Below are 17,094 nucleotides of genomic sequence, written 5' to 3' on the forward strand. Positions count from 1 at the left end.
CTCAATACAGGTGAAACCAGTCACCATAAGCAATCTTGAGTTATTCATATTTTTTGAAAGAGCAATTCTTCTTCTACATTATTTCAAAAGTTGGGATCAAAAAATGAATGGGAAATGGTGTTTTTAGCAGTTGTTTTATTTTCCAGAAGTAGTATGATTAGGTAAGTCTTAGAGGCCCCTTTTTCATTTCTTAAAAACCTTTTACACACTATTCACTTTCAACTCTGATAACTTTTGCCTCATTGCTTTTTTACATTAATTTGATTTGTATGTGAATTTTTGTCCCATTGATTCTGTCTCCTATCTCCTTCAGATGGTCAAATTCTATTCCTTGGATGACATGCTCCAGGGTAGCAGGGAGTTAGTCGAGGGGACCTTCGCCTTTGTGGAGCGGGTCCAGGAGCTCTACATCAGGATGGAAGGAGGCATGCAGCAAGTTCTGGTAAGACCAGAGTAGGACCAGGTCTAGTGAGCAAGTCTTGGCTTAAAAAGAAAAAAAAAAGAAAGAAAAATGAAAAAGAACTCCTTCAATTGAGGGAATGATGTTTATACATTTTTTAAACATCCTGATTTAGTCAGCATTGTTGTTTTGCTCATTATGTGACACCTCAACATTATTGAGCCACTGAGCTTCAGTTACCTAATTTTGATGTAAGAACATTTTCCAGACTTAAAACCTTTTCAGTGATCTTCTATTTCTTACATTTTTTTTTTCAAAAACATTGAAGAAGTAAAAAAAAAATAATTGAATAAAAAATTGGTTTCCGAGGCATTGTGATATGTACATGTATCTATTAAATATCTGCAATAAAATTTTCACAGATATCATGTGTGTTTATATGCATTTCATGATAGAAGATCATGAGTACCTTATTCAACAAAGTCAATTGTTCCTTCATGTTCAATGTTGTCATGGCAACAGAACATTGTATAATTTATTCAAGTTAACTTATTTTCATATTTTTGCCCAACACGCCAGTGTAAAACTGTCCATGTTTTGCAATTTCCCATATTTTGTGTTCACATACAATGTACTCTCAAAATGTTTGTGTTTGTATTTGATGAATATTTAGTTCTATTGTAGATTATTTCAATGAGTGGCATGCAAGTTTGAATGCCCTCATCAATCAATCTGACATCTTAGATTGTTCATGCAGTTTTGTAGGATTGTTAATTGTTCATTTGAGATCTATGAGTAGCTTGAAACTGACTCCAACATTGTCAGCAATTTATATCCATGCATGATTTACAATTGTATACTAGATCTCTTGTTCCTATTTATTGGATTTGTCACATTAGTTTGCGGTTTATGTCATTTGTGTCAACTGATTAAATGAATTGAAAACTGTCTGATAAACTTATTGTAGATATCATCTGTCATGTCTATGAGAGATAGATCTGTATCACACTGCACACTAACTCTTGAAGAATTCTTGAAACCCTGATGAATTCGATCACAGCTCCAAAAAGTTAGACACTACAATGTATGTTGAAAAGATATCTTTTCCCGGATGTTTAATTATAGGTTATTAGAAAGATTATTTGTGGCAGATTTGTTTCAATCTTGTTATTCCCCTTATAACTGCCATATCCCATGCACCATTGGTGAAATAAATTTCTTTTCAAACTCCTGCTTGGGTATTGTTTTTCTTTTGGGTAAATGTATTAATACAAATTGATTTTGCAGCTTGCTTTTCTGAATATACTCTGTGCAATTTTGTTTTATCCCTTATCTGTCTTCTATTAAAAGAAGTATGTAAATTGCTTTGAGGAGAAGAGGAGATTTGGGTTAAGACATTATGAATTTTCTATTTTTAGAAAATGATGTTTATACAACTATTTCAAAGCTGCAACACCAGCAATGTTTTATCCTGAATTAAAGCTCTGTAGAAATGTTGGTCTTCAATTTTCCAACTGAATACACTGTTGTATGCAGCAAAGCAAAGAATCTTGAGATATAAATCTATGCAGGATCAAATGTGGGAACGAACACATTTTTTACAGCGCAGTGTAAACATGAATCAGAGAAGATATTTGAAAGTGTAATCGAAGATTTTTTGTTGTTGAAAATGAAACAAAATGATAAATTCCAGGTAACATACTGCAATCCAAGCATTAACGTATCAGCCAGAATTCCTCTTCTCCCAGATGTTTTGATTTTATCTACTCTCATCTTTATATCCTCACTGGAAAAATGACATTCTTGCCCCCCTCTCTGCAGCTTGGAGCAACCTTTTCCCTCCCACCACCCATCACCGAAACTCGACCCCAGCCTCCCATTTCATCGAGAACTACTACCTCTTCTTTCATTCCCTCAACCACTGTAAGAGCCACCATATTTTTTTGTTTCTTTCCTTCTTTCCGTCCTTTCTTGATTAACACCATAGAGTCCACTCCTGGGTGATGATTAGACAATTTCAACACTTCAGAAATTCCAATAGTCCTCTTATTTTAAGGGGGCGGGGCGGACTGTCATTCCTTCACCCCGAATCCCCGTTGCAAGATTGTGGAATTTCTTGAACTTTGCTCAAGACCTATTAAGGCTCCAAATAGAAACCTCAAAGTGATTCTTGAGAGTACATACATGTAAATCTCATTCTAGAATAATCCTGTAGCTCAAAAACAAAACTAGCATGCAGACAAAAAGGTACACAAATTCAGCACATTTATTACTGATACTGTCTGTGACTCAATCGTGTCCATGGCATTAGTGCAGCAGATGTTCTTTTAAGAGAAAAAAAAAATGTTCCAGATACAGCATCGTTGAAGAGATGCACAATTGCTGTCGAGGTGACCTTTAGGTTCACTCGGTCTGCACTCACCAGAACAATCTCATAATTACACAAATTGAACCACTGCCTTCCCTGTTTTCAGCCAGAAGTGGACTCTTGATTCATTTTTGTACTAATGTTATGCGGGGAACATGATTTTGGGGAGTGAGGGCAAATAATATATACCATTTTTTATTCCTAACTATATATCACTTTCATCTTGATCCAAATGAGCCTATTAACAATATGAAAAACAGATGAATACAAATTCAGATGTAGAGGAATCTCTTTGCTTATTCTTCAAATACATTCTCCTATTACGATAGGATATATTTCATGAAGTATTGAAAGCTAATCGGATCATAGTGGCCACTTTCTCAATTTTGAATGTTTAAAATTTGTACTCTCCCTGTAATGTTTGTGTGGTGTATGGTGTGAAAGCATGAAAGTCTGCCAAACATCAAAACAAGAGTTGTCATTTTCCCTGAATATAAAACATTACTGTCTAGTCTCTATGCCATCTTGAAATTGTGTATTTTTATAAGAATTCTATGGGTGTTTCACATAAAAGAGCGGCCGTATCACCAACCGACTAGGTCTTCCAAATACTACACTGTATAGCAACCTCTGATGGGCTCTCAGGAATGTTGTAGTGCCATGGTAGTCACTGTCAGAGTGAGATTTATGTTAGGAGTAGATACTGACTTTAGAGGTAGTTATTAATGCAGTTAGCAATCTCTCTAGTGTCATGCCACTATAATTGTAGTGTTCTAGAATGTCTATTGGTTTTGACTTGACTGTATGGTTGATTGAAGACATGCAGAAAATGAATAACCATAAGTTCAACTTTAATTCATTTAATGGTGCTCTGGAGAAAGCATGCCCATTCCCATGTAACATCATGTCGTATCTACATGTACATGATGAAATCAATTTATTTTGATGATTCATAGTTATCACACATCATAATCTGCATTATTTATTGTTAAAAAGAAGTCAAAGACTGCAGTGTTCTCATCCATTTTTCTTTCCCATTTATTTTTCAACATCTCAATAGCTAAATCATAATTTTGTAAACCATGTGTATTTCATAACTTGTCACATTAAGTTTTATTTGTTATTTCATTCATCTTTTTCCCCACTTTTACTGGACATCAGTTTCCTCACTTTTACTGGACATCAGTTTTTCATCCATGATGTATGACATCTTTGCATCTTTAACATTTTAGTCACAGATTTATTTTATTTAGTTTGCCTGCTTTGTTAAGGTTTGTTCGTTATTTCATTTATATTTTCCCCCACTTTAACTGGATATCAGATTTTTGTCGTTGATGTATTGCATCTTTAACGTTGTAGTCACAGATTTGTTTATTTAGTCTGTCTGCTTTTTCAATTTTCTTCTCTTTTTGATTGGTTGGTTATTTATAACACCATCTGAATGAAACATTGCAACTTATGATCTGGCAACATCATTCCTTTAGAGTTACGGCAATTGCTGAACATCTCTTTCTTTTTTCTTCTTTAATTCTTTTCTCACAGTATTTATTGCACTAATCATTTCCGACCAGCAAATCGTCGCCGGTCACACGAACCGACGAATCACTCGATTTTGGGTCAAATTTTCGATTTTGAGATTTTCAATCATTTCGATAGTAGATATTCCATACTACATATTCTGAAATTCTCAGTTTGTAATTCGGTGTAATTTTTACGTAGTTATCACTTTTGTAGAAGTATGTAATTCCATTCGTGAAAATGATTTGTTTTCCCCATAGACGCGTGTGTTAAACAATCAGGCGATTCGACGGTTCGGTGACCGCGCGTACTAGTACGCGCGTACGCGCAGTCACCGAACCGACGAATCAGTGCGCATTGACTTGCGTGTAATTTTTGAGATTCAACAGTTCATTGACCGCGCGCACAGTGCGCGTACTATGTAATACATGTGTTGACAATGACAACGCTCAATGTACATGTACATATGGACACACATGGAAAATGACAACGTTCTTTGCAGACCGAAAATACATGCATGCAGCTCTTTGACGATTTCCCGCTTATTTGTTAACAATACAATTCGATGAAAACTTCACAAGTTAGAGCAACAGTTGAAGTCTGATGTACTACAAAAATAATTGGAAATTATAGACATGAAAGTGTAGCAACCATAAGTCAAAAATGGGTTAACTTCAATTTTCTCGAATTGTCATTCTTACGCACACCTGAGGGATTCGTCGGTTCATGTGACCGGCGACGAAATGTCCAATGGTGAAATATAGATGACTAATCATTTTTACAATTCCCAATGCACCAAACTGACCTCCTTGTATCAAGCCAAATCATGTTATGGAGCCATTTATGCTGAAACTTATTGCTGCAACTATTGATGGGCATTTTTCTGGTGCAAAGTCTTAGTATGCCCATTGTCTACAGGAACTTGGTTGGTCATGCACTAGGAATGTGAAGTTTTGTCGTTATTTCTATAAAACAATGGCCAAAATACATGTATATTGTGGAGAACAAGATAGTGCTGTGAGTGTTCATGTGGCTTTAATAAAATGTTACTCTTTTTTACTGGTATTTTATTTATGGAACATCATACCAGACAAGTTTTAAATGATTTGTGCAGGATATGTTCTCTGTATTGACTCTCTCATAGACAATTCTGATTTGTAGAGATAGTTATATGTTATAGAAAATTATTATATTCATTTCTATTTCTCCCATTGAACAGTTATGGTTTCAAAGTCTGGGGAAATATTATGTCAAATCCTTCCCCCCCCCCAAAAAAAAAGAATAAATAAACAAACAAACAAAACAAAATAAAGCCTTCATACACTGTGCACCAGACCAACCACATTCCTGAAGCCAATGAGCTGTAAGAGTGGATACCTTGAAATTCTAAAAAAATTCATATTTGTGCAGAATGAAACTTCATGGCAAATGCCATTGGTTAAGATATTTCATATGCTGGAATCTCATTGGCTGAATCTTTACTTCCATGCCTGCGTAAATTATATCAATATAAGAGGGAAAAAAAGGGGGGGGGGGAAATGCAGCAGATGTTGGCATTTGATTTCATGTCACTTGTGTCCTTTTTCCCCGAGTAATTCCATAAAACAGTCGACTGTGTAACACTGAAATTTGAAATGCTCCATGTTCACCACCCCCTACACCATACATTGTACATTTTCTTTTTTCAATTTTATGCATATATGTCACTCCTTTCTGCCTTGGAATCTTCTAATGATGGTTGCTTCCTCTGATTGGTCAATTTTTGACTCCACAGCTTGCGCCCCCCAGGCCAGAGGCAACTGAGCCTCCTCAGGTGGTCAGTCCGGTCGTACCTGTCACGGACGAGGCCCCCTATCCCGGTCCAGAAATACCAGTCAGTGACCAACCAATGGTTAGTCATACAGTAAAAGCGAGATGAGTGGGCCTCGGGCTGCTCTGACTCATAAAATGTAATGGAAGCTATAGAAACTCATTGTTTACCTTGGTACCTTGTTTGTGAATTGTGTTGCTGGTTGGCATCTTCTTTTTCTGATAGGCCTACACAAAGAGCTCATTGTAACTCAAGTAGTGTCCTTTAAATTCAGAGGGAATATGAAAGAGATGCTCTGGCACAGACTCCTTACAAGTGTAACAACCAACAAGGGTTTGTGCCTGCAAACAAGCAGTGATTTACATGAGCAGTTTGACCAAGATTGAACATTACACCGAAGCACAAGTCTTGAGTTTGAAGTTATTATTGATTGAAAGTCAAGTTGTGTGGCAAAATGCAATGATTAAAACAGAATTTTCATAAGGAGTCAAGGTTTTGGTACAGCAGTGACTTCTAGGACCTTACTGTAGGATGCATATTTCATGTGAACTCTTCAAACTAGGAAGTTATGTCCTTTGTTATTTCTCCTCCACCATTTTCAAACTTTTCAAGCTGTACCTGTACGCCCTCAACGATCCGGTAGAGGGCTACCTTGGGGGAATCAGTGGGGCCGATTTGAAGTGCTGGCAACAGGCCAAGGCGGCGGGCCTGCCGGGGACGTACCGGGCCTTCCTCTCCTCCAAAGTCCAGGATATCAAGACGGTCGTAAGACGAGAGGATCGTGGATTGCCCATCGCCAACAGCAAGGTACAGTACTTCGTAGAAAAACGCTCTAGACTGGATTTCATTGACCCATCACCTATCGCTGCAGCAGAAAAGTAGTGTATCCTGTACAAAGGCTATTCAGATTCTTGTGGACAGTAGGGTTCTTGGTTGATAATTCGTTAATACCTCCACCAAAGAAGGAGGAGGAGGTTATTGTGATCATCAGCGTTGGATTGTGTGTTTGCATAATAATCCAAACTCAAGAAGTTGTGAATGGATTTGAATGAAACTTGCAGGGAAAATTGATAATGACACAAGAAACAGATGATTCAATTTTGGGGGCCACCAAATTTCCTAAACAGCTATCTTTTGATGGCCCATTTGGGCACTGGAAATTTGAAATGGCTCATTATGTTTCCTTTTATTTCAGGCCACCAAATTTCAGATTTAAAGATTTTATTGGCCCAAACAGGCCACTAGAGAAAAAAGTTAGTGTCGAGCCCTGTATCATGTATGAAGATTTCAATTGCAAAATGAATTAACTCCATTCTTGTCAATTTGAGATATTTGCAATTAAAACTGCTAGAAAAACACAGAAAATGATGAGAAAATGTGGGATAGTTCTGATTATAACTTTAAGACTAGTCCTTGTCATGCAGCAAGTGAGATGTGATTACAACGGTTTTATTTGGTTCCATCAGATGATGGAATTACTGAATAATGTTGGTGGATTCAGCTTCATATGTTTTGCAGTCAAACTTTGTGTACATGTATGTATGTGTATTTAGAGTAATGATGTAAGTGCTCTATTTTCTTATTGTCTTGACTTGACAGAATGAGATTCTATTTGAATCCTGGCACAAAATATTTGAAGAAGCAAACGAGGCACCCTTCGATAGCTCAAAGCCCATCTACTCTTTCAATGGGAGGAACATCATGGCAGACGATTTATGGTAAGTGTACATTGTAATGGAAAGAATAAGAGAAAATAAAAACTTTTTGAGAATGTGATGGAATCCCATTTTCTTTGCTCAATTTTCCACTAATTAAACAATATTCATTTCTGGTCATTTTTTCTGTTTGCGTTTGTTACATACTCAAAAAGCTGCATTTCTTCGGTGATCCCTCACACTTATCCCCAAGTTGAATTATCCTTCAGGTTTATGACAGGTTCAAGTGTGTGTGTATCATACACAAACACACTGCTATACAGCTTCTGACCATTCGAGCATTGAGAATTAAGAGTTTCTGGGATGAATACTAGCTGAACTAAAGGCCTGTCTATAGGTCAGTCGGTAGAGCACCGGGCTAGCAATCTGGAGGTCTCGGGTTCATATCCCAACGGAATCCCATTTTCTTTGCTCAATTTTCCACTAAAATAAAAAGTTTAAAAGTGGAAATTTTAGTGATGCCGATTTTTTTTTTTCTGATTTAGGTGCATTGCAACACACAGATATTCTCACCCACTGCTCTTCATATGATTTCCCTGAATTTGATGGTTTGAATGTTGGCAACCATGGTAGGTTTCACAATAACTGAAGACTGAAACCCATTCTACATTGTCCCCTGTAAAACCAGAAAGGTTCTCGTACATTTTAATTCACAAAAAATTTAGCGACAGCCAAGATTCACATAATTCAAATTCAAGTTCTTCAGCACTATACGTGCATTGAATGCCAGTGGCAATCAGCGAAAATTTCATGCCGTGAAAAAGATGATGTCCGACAATTTGCAAAAATTTAATGCCACAAAAACATCTTGCTGTACAGTGTATGTCGATGTACAAGTTGTATGGTTCATGTATATGTACTGAAGTGTACTCTGCTCTGTACTGCACTGTAAGTGGGCTCCTGCAAAACCAGAAGCGTTCACAAATTGCCAACCATGATGGCGTACCGCATTGTACCGGCATTCGATGCATTGTGTAAACAAAAACTTTCATGAAAGCGGGAGACAAATTGAAGAAGAAAAACTTGTGTCCCCAAAATTTTCATTGTGCATTTTTTCGCAAATTTTGTCTTCTCACAAAATTCATGAAAGGTTTATTAAATACATATGAAAATTTCTTTTCACCATTTCACATCTTCTCTTCCACGTAGGCCCAAGAAGTACATCTGGCACGGTTCGTACCCCAATGGAAATCGTATGATGAACAGCTTCTGTGAGGCGTGGATGGCGCCAAACCAGTTATCCAGAGGTCAAGCGAGTTCGCTGCTCTCTCATAAACTTCTCGGGCAGGACCACTTTTCGTGCAACAACGCCTTCGCCTTACTATGTGTACAGGCCGCACAAGTAACAGCAAGGAAGTAGTAGGTTCTACGTAGGAATAGAGTCTTTAATTGTTTCAAATCTGTCAATTACTCTGTCAGCAAGTGTTATAATGAATTTGGTTTTTGGTCTATGTATTGCTGACTTGTGCGTTGTCTCAACATTTGGCTGACCAGAAAAGAAGAGATGATTTCTGGACAAAGATCAAATGACATCCACAACCTAATGATGCAATCCTTGGCTATTTTTCGTAGCATTTGCATTGCAATTCCACACACTTTTAGTCCTCTGTTTCACTTAAACATTTTATGACCGAAATTCTGTTATTATATGTTGGTTTCTATATCCCTACATTGCAGTATCGATATCAGTGGAGGACGTAACATTTTGCCCCCCAAAAGACCTCCTTTCATCTGAGTGTTGTGTAATACATCAGACACTTGCATAATATGGAAATGGGCGTAGCTAAGGCCAAAATTGTGGTAAAGGTGACTTTTGTTGAGATGGGTGGTATCAAGAAGTTCTACCATTTGTGTTCTGTGGGCCTGGAGCGCGAAAAGCTTGAGTGGTGTAAACGTTAATTCTTCCGAGTATCAAAAGTGTACAGTTTTATTTATTTTCAGGAAGAATCTAAGAGGAGGAACAAATACAGTATTGTGTGATGACAGGTATAAAGGCAATGTGTCAAAAAGGCATCAGTTTGACAAAAGAAAAAAATACTGGTGAATGGAATAAAAAAGTCATGTTTTGGTTTTGATGCCCTCTTTGGGAGATGGAGATTAAAGATTCTAAACCCCCAGCATTCTCTTGAATTATTCCTACTCTCTCCATAAAATTGACAATACGTGTACAACTGTATGTTTGTTTGGAAGTGGCATTCATGTACTGTGGGTACATTCACTGAATTCTCTTTAGAATGGTTTTCTATATCTCATCAGTAGACCACATCACTAGCACATGTAGAGTTGATGCATAACCAATTGCAGTGTTTGTACCATCAACCAGATAGTTTTCCCCAAGGCCTGCCTGCTATAGCAACAATGAATGCATGCAAGTTTGATTCCAGTATTGAAATCTACTTTGATAGAACTGACTAGCTCTTTATTAACCAGTTGAAGACTAGTCCTTAATATTTTCAAGCAGGTGTCTATGGGAAATGCATATTATGGCATAATCAGCTCATCTTCAGTGGGTTAAGACCTCAAGGTAACTATCTTGTCCTTGAAATTTGGGTAAATTGGAGCATTGTAGGTTAATCAGAATGTCATGAATATTTTGTGGCTTTGAAACTTCTTTGATTGCCTTCAACGACTGAGGTGTGGATGAGTATAGGAAAATGCAAGCTTTCTATTACTCTGAAATAGGCGTACATTGTACATCACAGAACAATGTCGATGCTTGAAGAGTTTGCAATGATAGAGCAGAGAGGGAAAAGGTTTTTACAGTACAGTGTATCTCCTAGGCATGACATTGATCAACATTCAAGCTTTGGTTTCTTTATGACGTTGCAGCGATATTCTGTGATTTTTAGGTGTGTCGAATTGCTGCTGCCATTTTATGAAATGTCCAATTTGAGCAATATCATTGAAACTGTCTTCTGAGAAACAATTTAAGATGCTTTCAGGAGGCGGTGATTTTAACTCAGCATGAGGTCAGGTGAGATGACGTTACACGGGCAAATGCTGACATATTTTAACACTCTACAATGCTGCAGTATTTTGGAGTTTTTCTGTTCGAGAAAATTATCAGTCTAACAGATTAGACTGTAGGATTTTAAACATGGAGGTACTTCTCCTGTCATAATAGTTTGCTACCCATGAAAAGAAAGTCGTTAATGTCTGGTTGGTCAGACCAAATATGTGGAAATGCTTCACATGAGCAGTGACATACACTGTATATTTGTCTTCCAATTTTTGCCTTATACAAAAACATGGTGCTTGTGTATGATTACACAGTTATTTTGCCTTTTTTTCTATAATGTGGTAGAAATATGTCTGATGTCAGACATCTGATGTGTAAATAGGAGAAAGTGATTTGTACTTACCTCATAGGGTAGGAATCGAGTGAATAACACATTATGCCAACCAAATACTTTGTCTTTCCTTTACAAGTTTCTACTTGCTTGCATCGGCTTTGTTTTGTTTTTGGGTTTTTATTTTAGGGGGGTGTTCTTTATTTCTTTCTTTTTTGTACAGAATTTTGACAGGCAAATCATAATAACAATGTAAAATGTATTTATCAAGGAAGATAAAAAGGGGTATTTTTGTACAGATTTGTGGCTATGCTGAGGGTCGGTTAGCTGTTTCAATCAATTTGTTTAATATTGTTTAATTTATATGTACAACCTGTAGGTTAATAGCGCACAACTCAACAAAAAAAGAAACTGTTTTACCATTTGTTTGCTATTAAAGCTTTCTCCTTATGTCTTGATCTTTTCACTTTTTTTGCCATTGTACGATATGTGAAAATGTAACATTATCTTTTCAAAAAGTGACCTACTTGATTCATGTTTGACAGTCCCCAACAGTAGAACTCTTTTTGTAATCTTTTGTTGTAAAAAGATCACCATAACTTGCTTTCCATACTTTGACAGACTTTTTTTTTTACCAATTCTTATTATATTTTATATCTGTTTTGATGAGGTATAAGTGATTTTTTTTTCTCAATTTGATGGAGGACATTTAGAAAAAATATTTTTACCCTAATCAAGGACTAATACATTTTACATGTATGTACGATCTGTGTGATGAAACTACAATTTGTAAATGCATAGAGCTCATCTATGACATTTTGCACTTTCAAATCAGATTCTGAACAAATGGAGTTTATTGAAAAAATCTGGTGCTAAAGTGTACAATATACATGTAAATATTGTGTGCATCATGTACACTTACATGAAAGCTCATGTAGAATCTCGGAAGTCTCTATTCTCTTGTTTCTCATATCACTTTTATGTTATTCAAAACATGATTGTTTTCTTACTAGTCTTGTATGCAGGTATGCATTTCTTTTTCGTTTCGAGCTTTATGTTTGAATTCTATTTTCTTTTTACTCGAAACATCTCTTCCTCATACTTGTATTGCACTCTTGAAATATCCTCACGTGTATGCAGGCAGAATACAACACTCAACACCTGCTCATGCTAACAGGAAATGCTGCAGAAGAAAAATCACATAAGAGGTCTGGTAGACTAGACCACAGAGGATTTAATAGTGGAAAATACAACCAATGGTAATCCTCTGGTCGAAATCAAACATATCAATGGAGCGTGTGAACTCTACCATATTTTAGAATCCAATATTAAAGGATATTGTAATTATATTTATCATAAGGAAAGTGTGTACAATTGATGGTACAATTCTGAAGCCCTACAATGTACTTTGATCTTTCAGAAGTGGTATTAGTACAGAATCGTGGACCCTAGACTTGCCGGAGTACTGCATCATGTACCGTGGTATATTATGTAGAACCACATGTGAAATTTATGTACAGTGTGATATAATGTTTGTATATGTATTGTATTTGACTCACTTTCAACTCCTATGTGTAAAGGGGGGGGGGGGGGGGGGAGAGCAAGAGAGAGAGAAAGAGAAAGAGAGAGAGAAAAAGAGAACTAGTTTTGTTGACAGTTTGGAAAACGACAGTCTGCCTGCTTGTAGATGGGGATGAAAAAATAAAGCTCTGCATCTGTTGTGTAAACAAAAAAAATGATAATAATGATGGTGATAATAGTAATAATAATAATAGTAATAACAGTAATGATAATGATAATAATAATAATAATAATAATAATAATAATAATGATAATTGTTATTATTATTATTATTTTTATTATTATTATTATTTTTAACTGATTTTAAGCACATTGATTTTGTTCTGTTTTTCTGGTGCAGTGGAACCTTGTTATAAAACTGTCTGATCTGGTGAGATACCTTATGTTAAAAAGGCAACTCCGCAGGTCCTATTCTGTTTGGATTCTTTTGTTTTTGTCCAGGATGTAACAAGATACCTTATAATTTCATAACGAGCCGCTTGGGACCATTGAAATTTGCTTCAGGAAACTTTGTCATATCAGGATAAAAACACAAGAGATTATAAAAAGAATGAGATCTGCAAACTTACCCTGTTATACCAGGAATCTTGCTATATTTGGCCTTGTTATTATGATAATATTCCATTGTAGTTAATTATAAAATGTCTTGCATGTATCCCTCACTTGTTCACACATGAATGGGAAAATACTATTCTAAATCAAGAATGAAGTGGCAGACTGTCGTATTCTACCAAGTCCACAGCTCCTACCATTTTTGTTACCATTATTTTCACTTGCCAGATGCCATAGATAGATAAAGTTTCATTTTAATAACCTTAAGAATGAATATGTACCCTACAACTCACTATTGATGCTTTATATGCATATGATGTTTTGTGTTGATATATTATTTATGAATATGTTTCTATAGTCCTGTTATAGTCTGTATGTAAAGTTGAAAATGACTCTGATCAACTTGGCCTGGATAACTTAAAAATGATTTACAAAAGTTTTGTGTTGTACTTATTACTTTTATTGTTAGTTTAGGTTTGTAGCATCTTATCCATACTTGTGCCAGAGAGAGAGAAAAGATGTATGATTTTAAGCTCTGGAAATATACCGACCAGGACATTATTATCTTTGTAGTATTTAAGCTGTCTTTTACTAGTTTGTTGTGATGTAACTATGATTACAAAAAAACAAAAAACAACAATTCAGAAATGAAAATTGTGATCTACTACAAAGCAACAACAAAGATGTAGAATTATTTCAGAAGAAGACCAAGATGATCTTTCACTATGCTGGTAATATGCAAACTGTGTATCATGATCAGAAATGAAATTAGGTGCACGGCAAATGCATGACAATTAAGCCCAAGGACAGGTTTATTTCACTTCAGCACGTATCCTTGTTGAAAGAATATTGCCCACGATTTGATAATGTGCCCTGAGTGCATATGGAGTTGTGTGGTGCACAAGCTCAATATAAATATATTGCTTGACTGTGCACCGCGACAAAACAGCAAATTTGCCAGCTCAACCGAAAACAGAATACATACGATGTATATTTATAATGATATATAATTATATATAACGATTCTCCTTTTTTCTGAAACTGGTGCTTTGTTGTAAGTTGAATATTTTTGTTGTTGTTTCAGTTTTATCCTGTTTATTAAATCAATTTGTTACTTGAAAGTCAGAACAAATGTTACTCAGGCAGTGTACCAAATTTGTCACAACTGTTTGTGTCCCTTTAATGTCTGTAAAATGGCTACTCTGCCTGTGATGTTATCTCTTATGAGAATAATTGCTTTCACTATTGGACAACTGTTAATAGTTTGACTACTTTTAATAGACATATTATGATCAACAAATCAATGAATCAGAACTCAAAGGTAAAATGTAAAAATGTATATGCAATACATGAGACACACACACACACAAAAAGTGAATAAATGAATAAAGATGAGAATACCAGGTGTAGATAGTGTTTGTTCTGTACGTCTCACATGATATTGTATACGCGGAATATTTCGCGAGGTTTTTATTTTTGCAAATTTCGCGGGTCAGGTGCTATTCGCAAAATTAAAGACACACGAAAAATTTGACTCTGATCTTGATATGAATGTGACGTACACGTATACATTTCTCCGTTCAGTAGACCCTACTCCACGATCGCAAATTAAACCACTCGCGAAATCGTCGGGAAGTCCCGATTCGCAAAAATTTAGACTTGCTAAATATATGGCGTATACAGTAAATTACCACAGCATCCTCTGAAGTGGTATTCAATGGGAAAACACACACACACACACTCAAAACATAACTTCAACCGGGGACATTTAAAATATTTTTCTTTTCTTTTCTGCAAAATTGACTAGCTGAAGTTGAAAACCATCAAAAATAATATTTAAATTCAGTTTATGTTTTAAAAACTTATGTTTCATGAGGAGTGTATAGGAGCATAAACAACAGTCAATGATACAAGTAAAAAATATTGAATTTCCCCATTTGAAAAGTGTGAAGTATTATTCCCCTACATGTACATGCAGATCCTAAATATGCAAGACAGGCGGATGTATTACATACCGTCGCTGGGGCGATAAGACCTCGTATCTACAAAATGTCAAATGTTCAGGAGAGCCAAAAAACATGGCGGTTAAAGCACTGTGGCGAATGGGATAGCCTTTCCTTTGACATGCCGTGGTGGCTTCATTTTTGGAGTAAGACAGTTGGGATTTTGACAGGACATCACTTAACCCATTATTTGATCATTAATCCAAAAATAACGGGAGTGCACTGTACACTGTAACCATGGAGCTGCTCGAGTATAGCGTACAACATGGTGTACAATGTAACATCATACTGTACTTCTAAAAATATAGATCAAATTCATGCCAGGGTTGGAATTCAGAAGAAGTGTTCTGGTTTCTATTCTCAAGTCACTTCTCAATAATGCACCGTCTCAGACTTTAAGTCCAAGTGAAATTACAGAAAATCACGATCCAAAGAAAATGCATCGCAAGGCACCCTTTCATTGATTTGAAAGATGCCACCATAAAACATATGAAAGTGTGAAAGGGTGGTCTAAGTTGAAAACATTCCACAGAGAACTGAATTTTGTCAATCAACATTTCCGAAGTTCCCCCATCAAGGTTCAACACTCAATTTGCACATGTATTTTTAGTCTGTACATGTATCTCATCTTGTGCATTCCTCCTGATACTTCTGACCTACTAGCATGATATTCAACATGTCTTGAGAGCCAGTATCAATTTTGCCAACCCATAATTATCAAGGACCCATTAAAACTTTGATAAATAAAATGTAGCCAGTCTGTTTCAAAAAGAGTGCCTTAAATATCATTGCATCTGAAATGGTTCATTCAACAATGTTGAAAATAATACATTTTGCATTTGGACCACTTCACATTGTAAATGGTACATTGTATCTGTCTGCAAATGCAATGAGGACTCACTGTATGGACTGCTAAGCAAGAAATTTTGTGAAGTCTTGCATAGGAGATTAGCTATGTGACTGTTCACACATCAGTTCAATGAACATCCCCAGTAAATTGTGTCCCAAAATGAAGACTGAAATAGTGATATTGTGTGTGTGTCTGATCAAATGACTATAGTATGCAAAAAAGATAACAAATCTTTGAAAGAAAGAAAAATTACAGAGTGTATTTTAGTATGTTTGTATATGGTTGTATTATTAAACATGGAATGACCCCCTCCCCCCAAAAAACCCCCAAAAACAAACCCACCAAAACAAACAAACAAACATGTGGATTGAGTGAATGTGGCAATATTAGTAGAACAAGTGAGGAAAAGTTATGAATTTTTCAAGTTTCGATGCTGCCATCGCTTAATGGGAAGTCTGTTGTTCCAACACTGAAACATCTACAAGTCTGAGTGTTTGCCTGCCCTTTTGCTCTTATTGAAGTCAATGTACAAAAATGTGGTGCAAGATTGCTCTTCATTGATTAACTATTTATGAGCCACAGTATAAATGCCCAGTGTAGCACATTATTCTCAGACTGCAATGCAGGCATGCTTTGGAAAACATTCTTTTTTTTTTTTTATTAATCCACATAATTTTTTTTTATTTTTTTTCTAATGAATAGTTGTTATACTTTAACATGCAATAAGCAAAATTGTATAGAAAATCCTCAGCTTTGCAATAATGTAAGTTTAATGAAAATGTATGATTATTTTTCTTTTAAATGACCAGTAGCTATATCATTGTGTAGGCATGACTTTTGCACTCAAACAGGAGAAACATAGAATTTACATGAAAATCCATCAGGCAGCACCGCTCAGCATTCAATCACCACACAATACAAGCTACATACGCTTGTAACATGTACACATTGTACATGTGAGAGGAAGAGAAGTATCACAAGTGAGGCTTTCATTGTACAGTGGCATT

The 17,094-nt window shown here is 36.0% G+C and overlaps 1 protein-coding gene across 1 annotated transcript in view; it reads left to right on the plus strand.

The window, feature by feature from the left end:
- Positions 1 to 9,174, plus strand: part of LOC140245232 (uncharacterized) — a 208,910-nt gene extending 199,736 nt beyond the window's left edge. The window contains exons 34-39 of the mRNA XM_072324817.1: positions 314 to 442; positions 2,222 to 2,323; positions 6,061 to 6,177; positions 6,709 to 6,903; positions 7,696 to 7,814; positions 8,961 to 9,174. Of these exons, the coding sequence (XP_072180918.1) occupies positions 314 to 442; positions 2,222 to 2,323; positions 6,061 to 6,177; positions 6,709 to 6,903; positions 7,696 to 7,814; positions 8,961 to 9,171 (873 nt within the window). The 3' untranslated portion in view covers positions 9,172 to 9,174. The remainder of the gene's footprint in view (positions 1 to 313; positions 443 to 2,221; positions 2,324 to 6,060; positions 6,178 to 6,708; positions 6,904 to 7,695; positions 7,815 to 8,960) is intronic.
- The last annotated feature ends 7,920 nt before the right edge of the window (positions 9,175 to 17,094 follow it).

Source organism: Diadema setosum, chromosome 22 (genome assembly GCF_964275005.1).
Source record: "Diadema setosum chromosome 22, eeDiaSeto1, whole genome shotgun sequence".
In the NCBI taxonomy this organism is placed as follows: domain Eukaryota; kingdom Metazoa; phylum Echinodermata; class Echinoidea; order Diadematoida; family Diadematidae; genus Diadema; species Diadema setosum.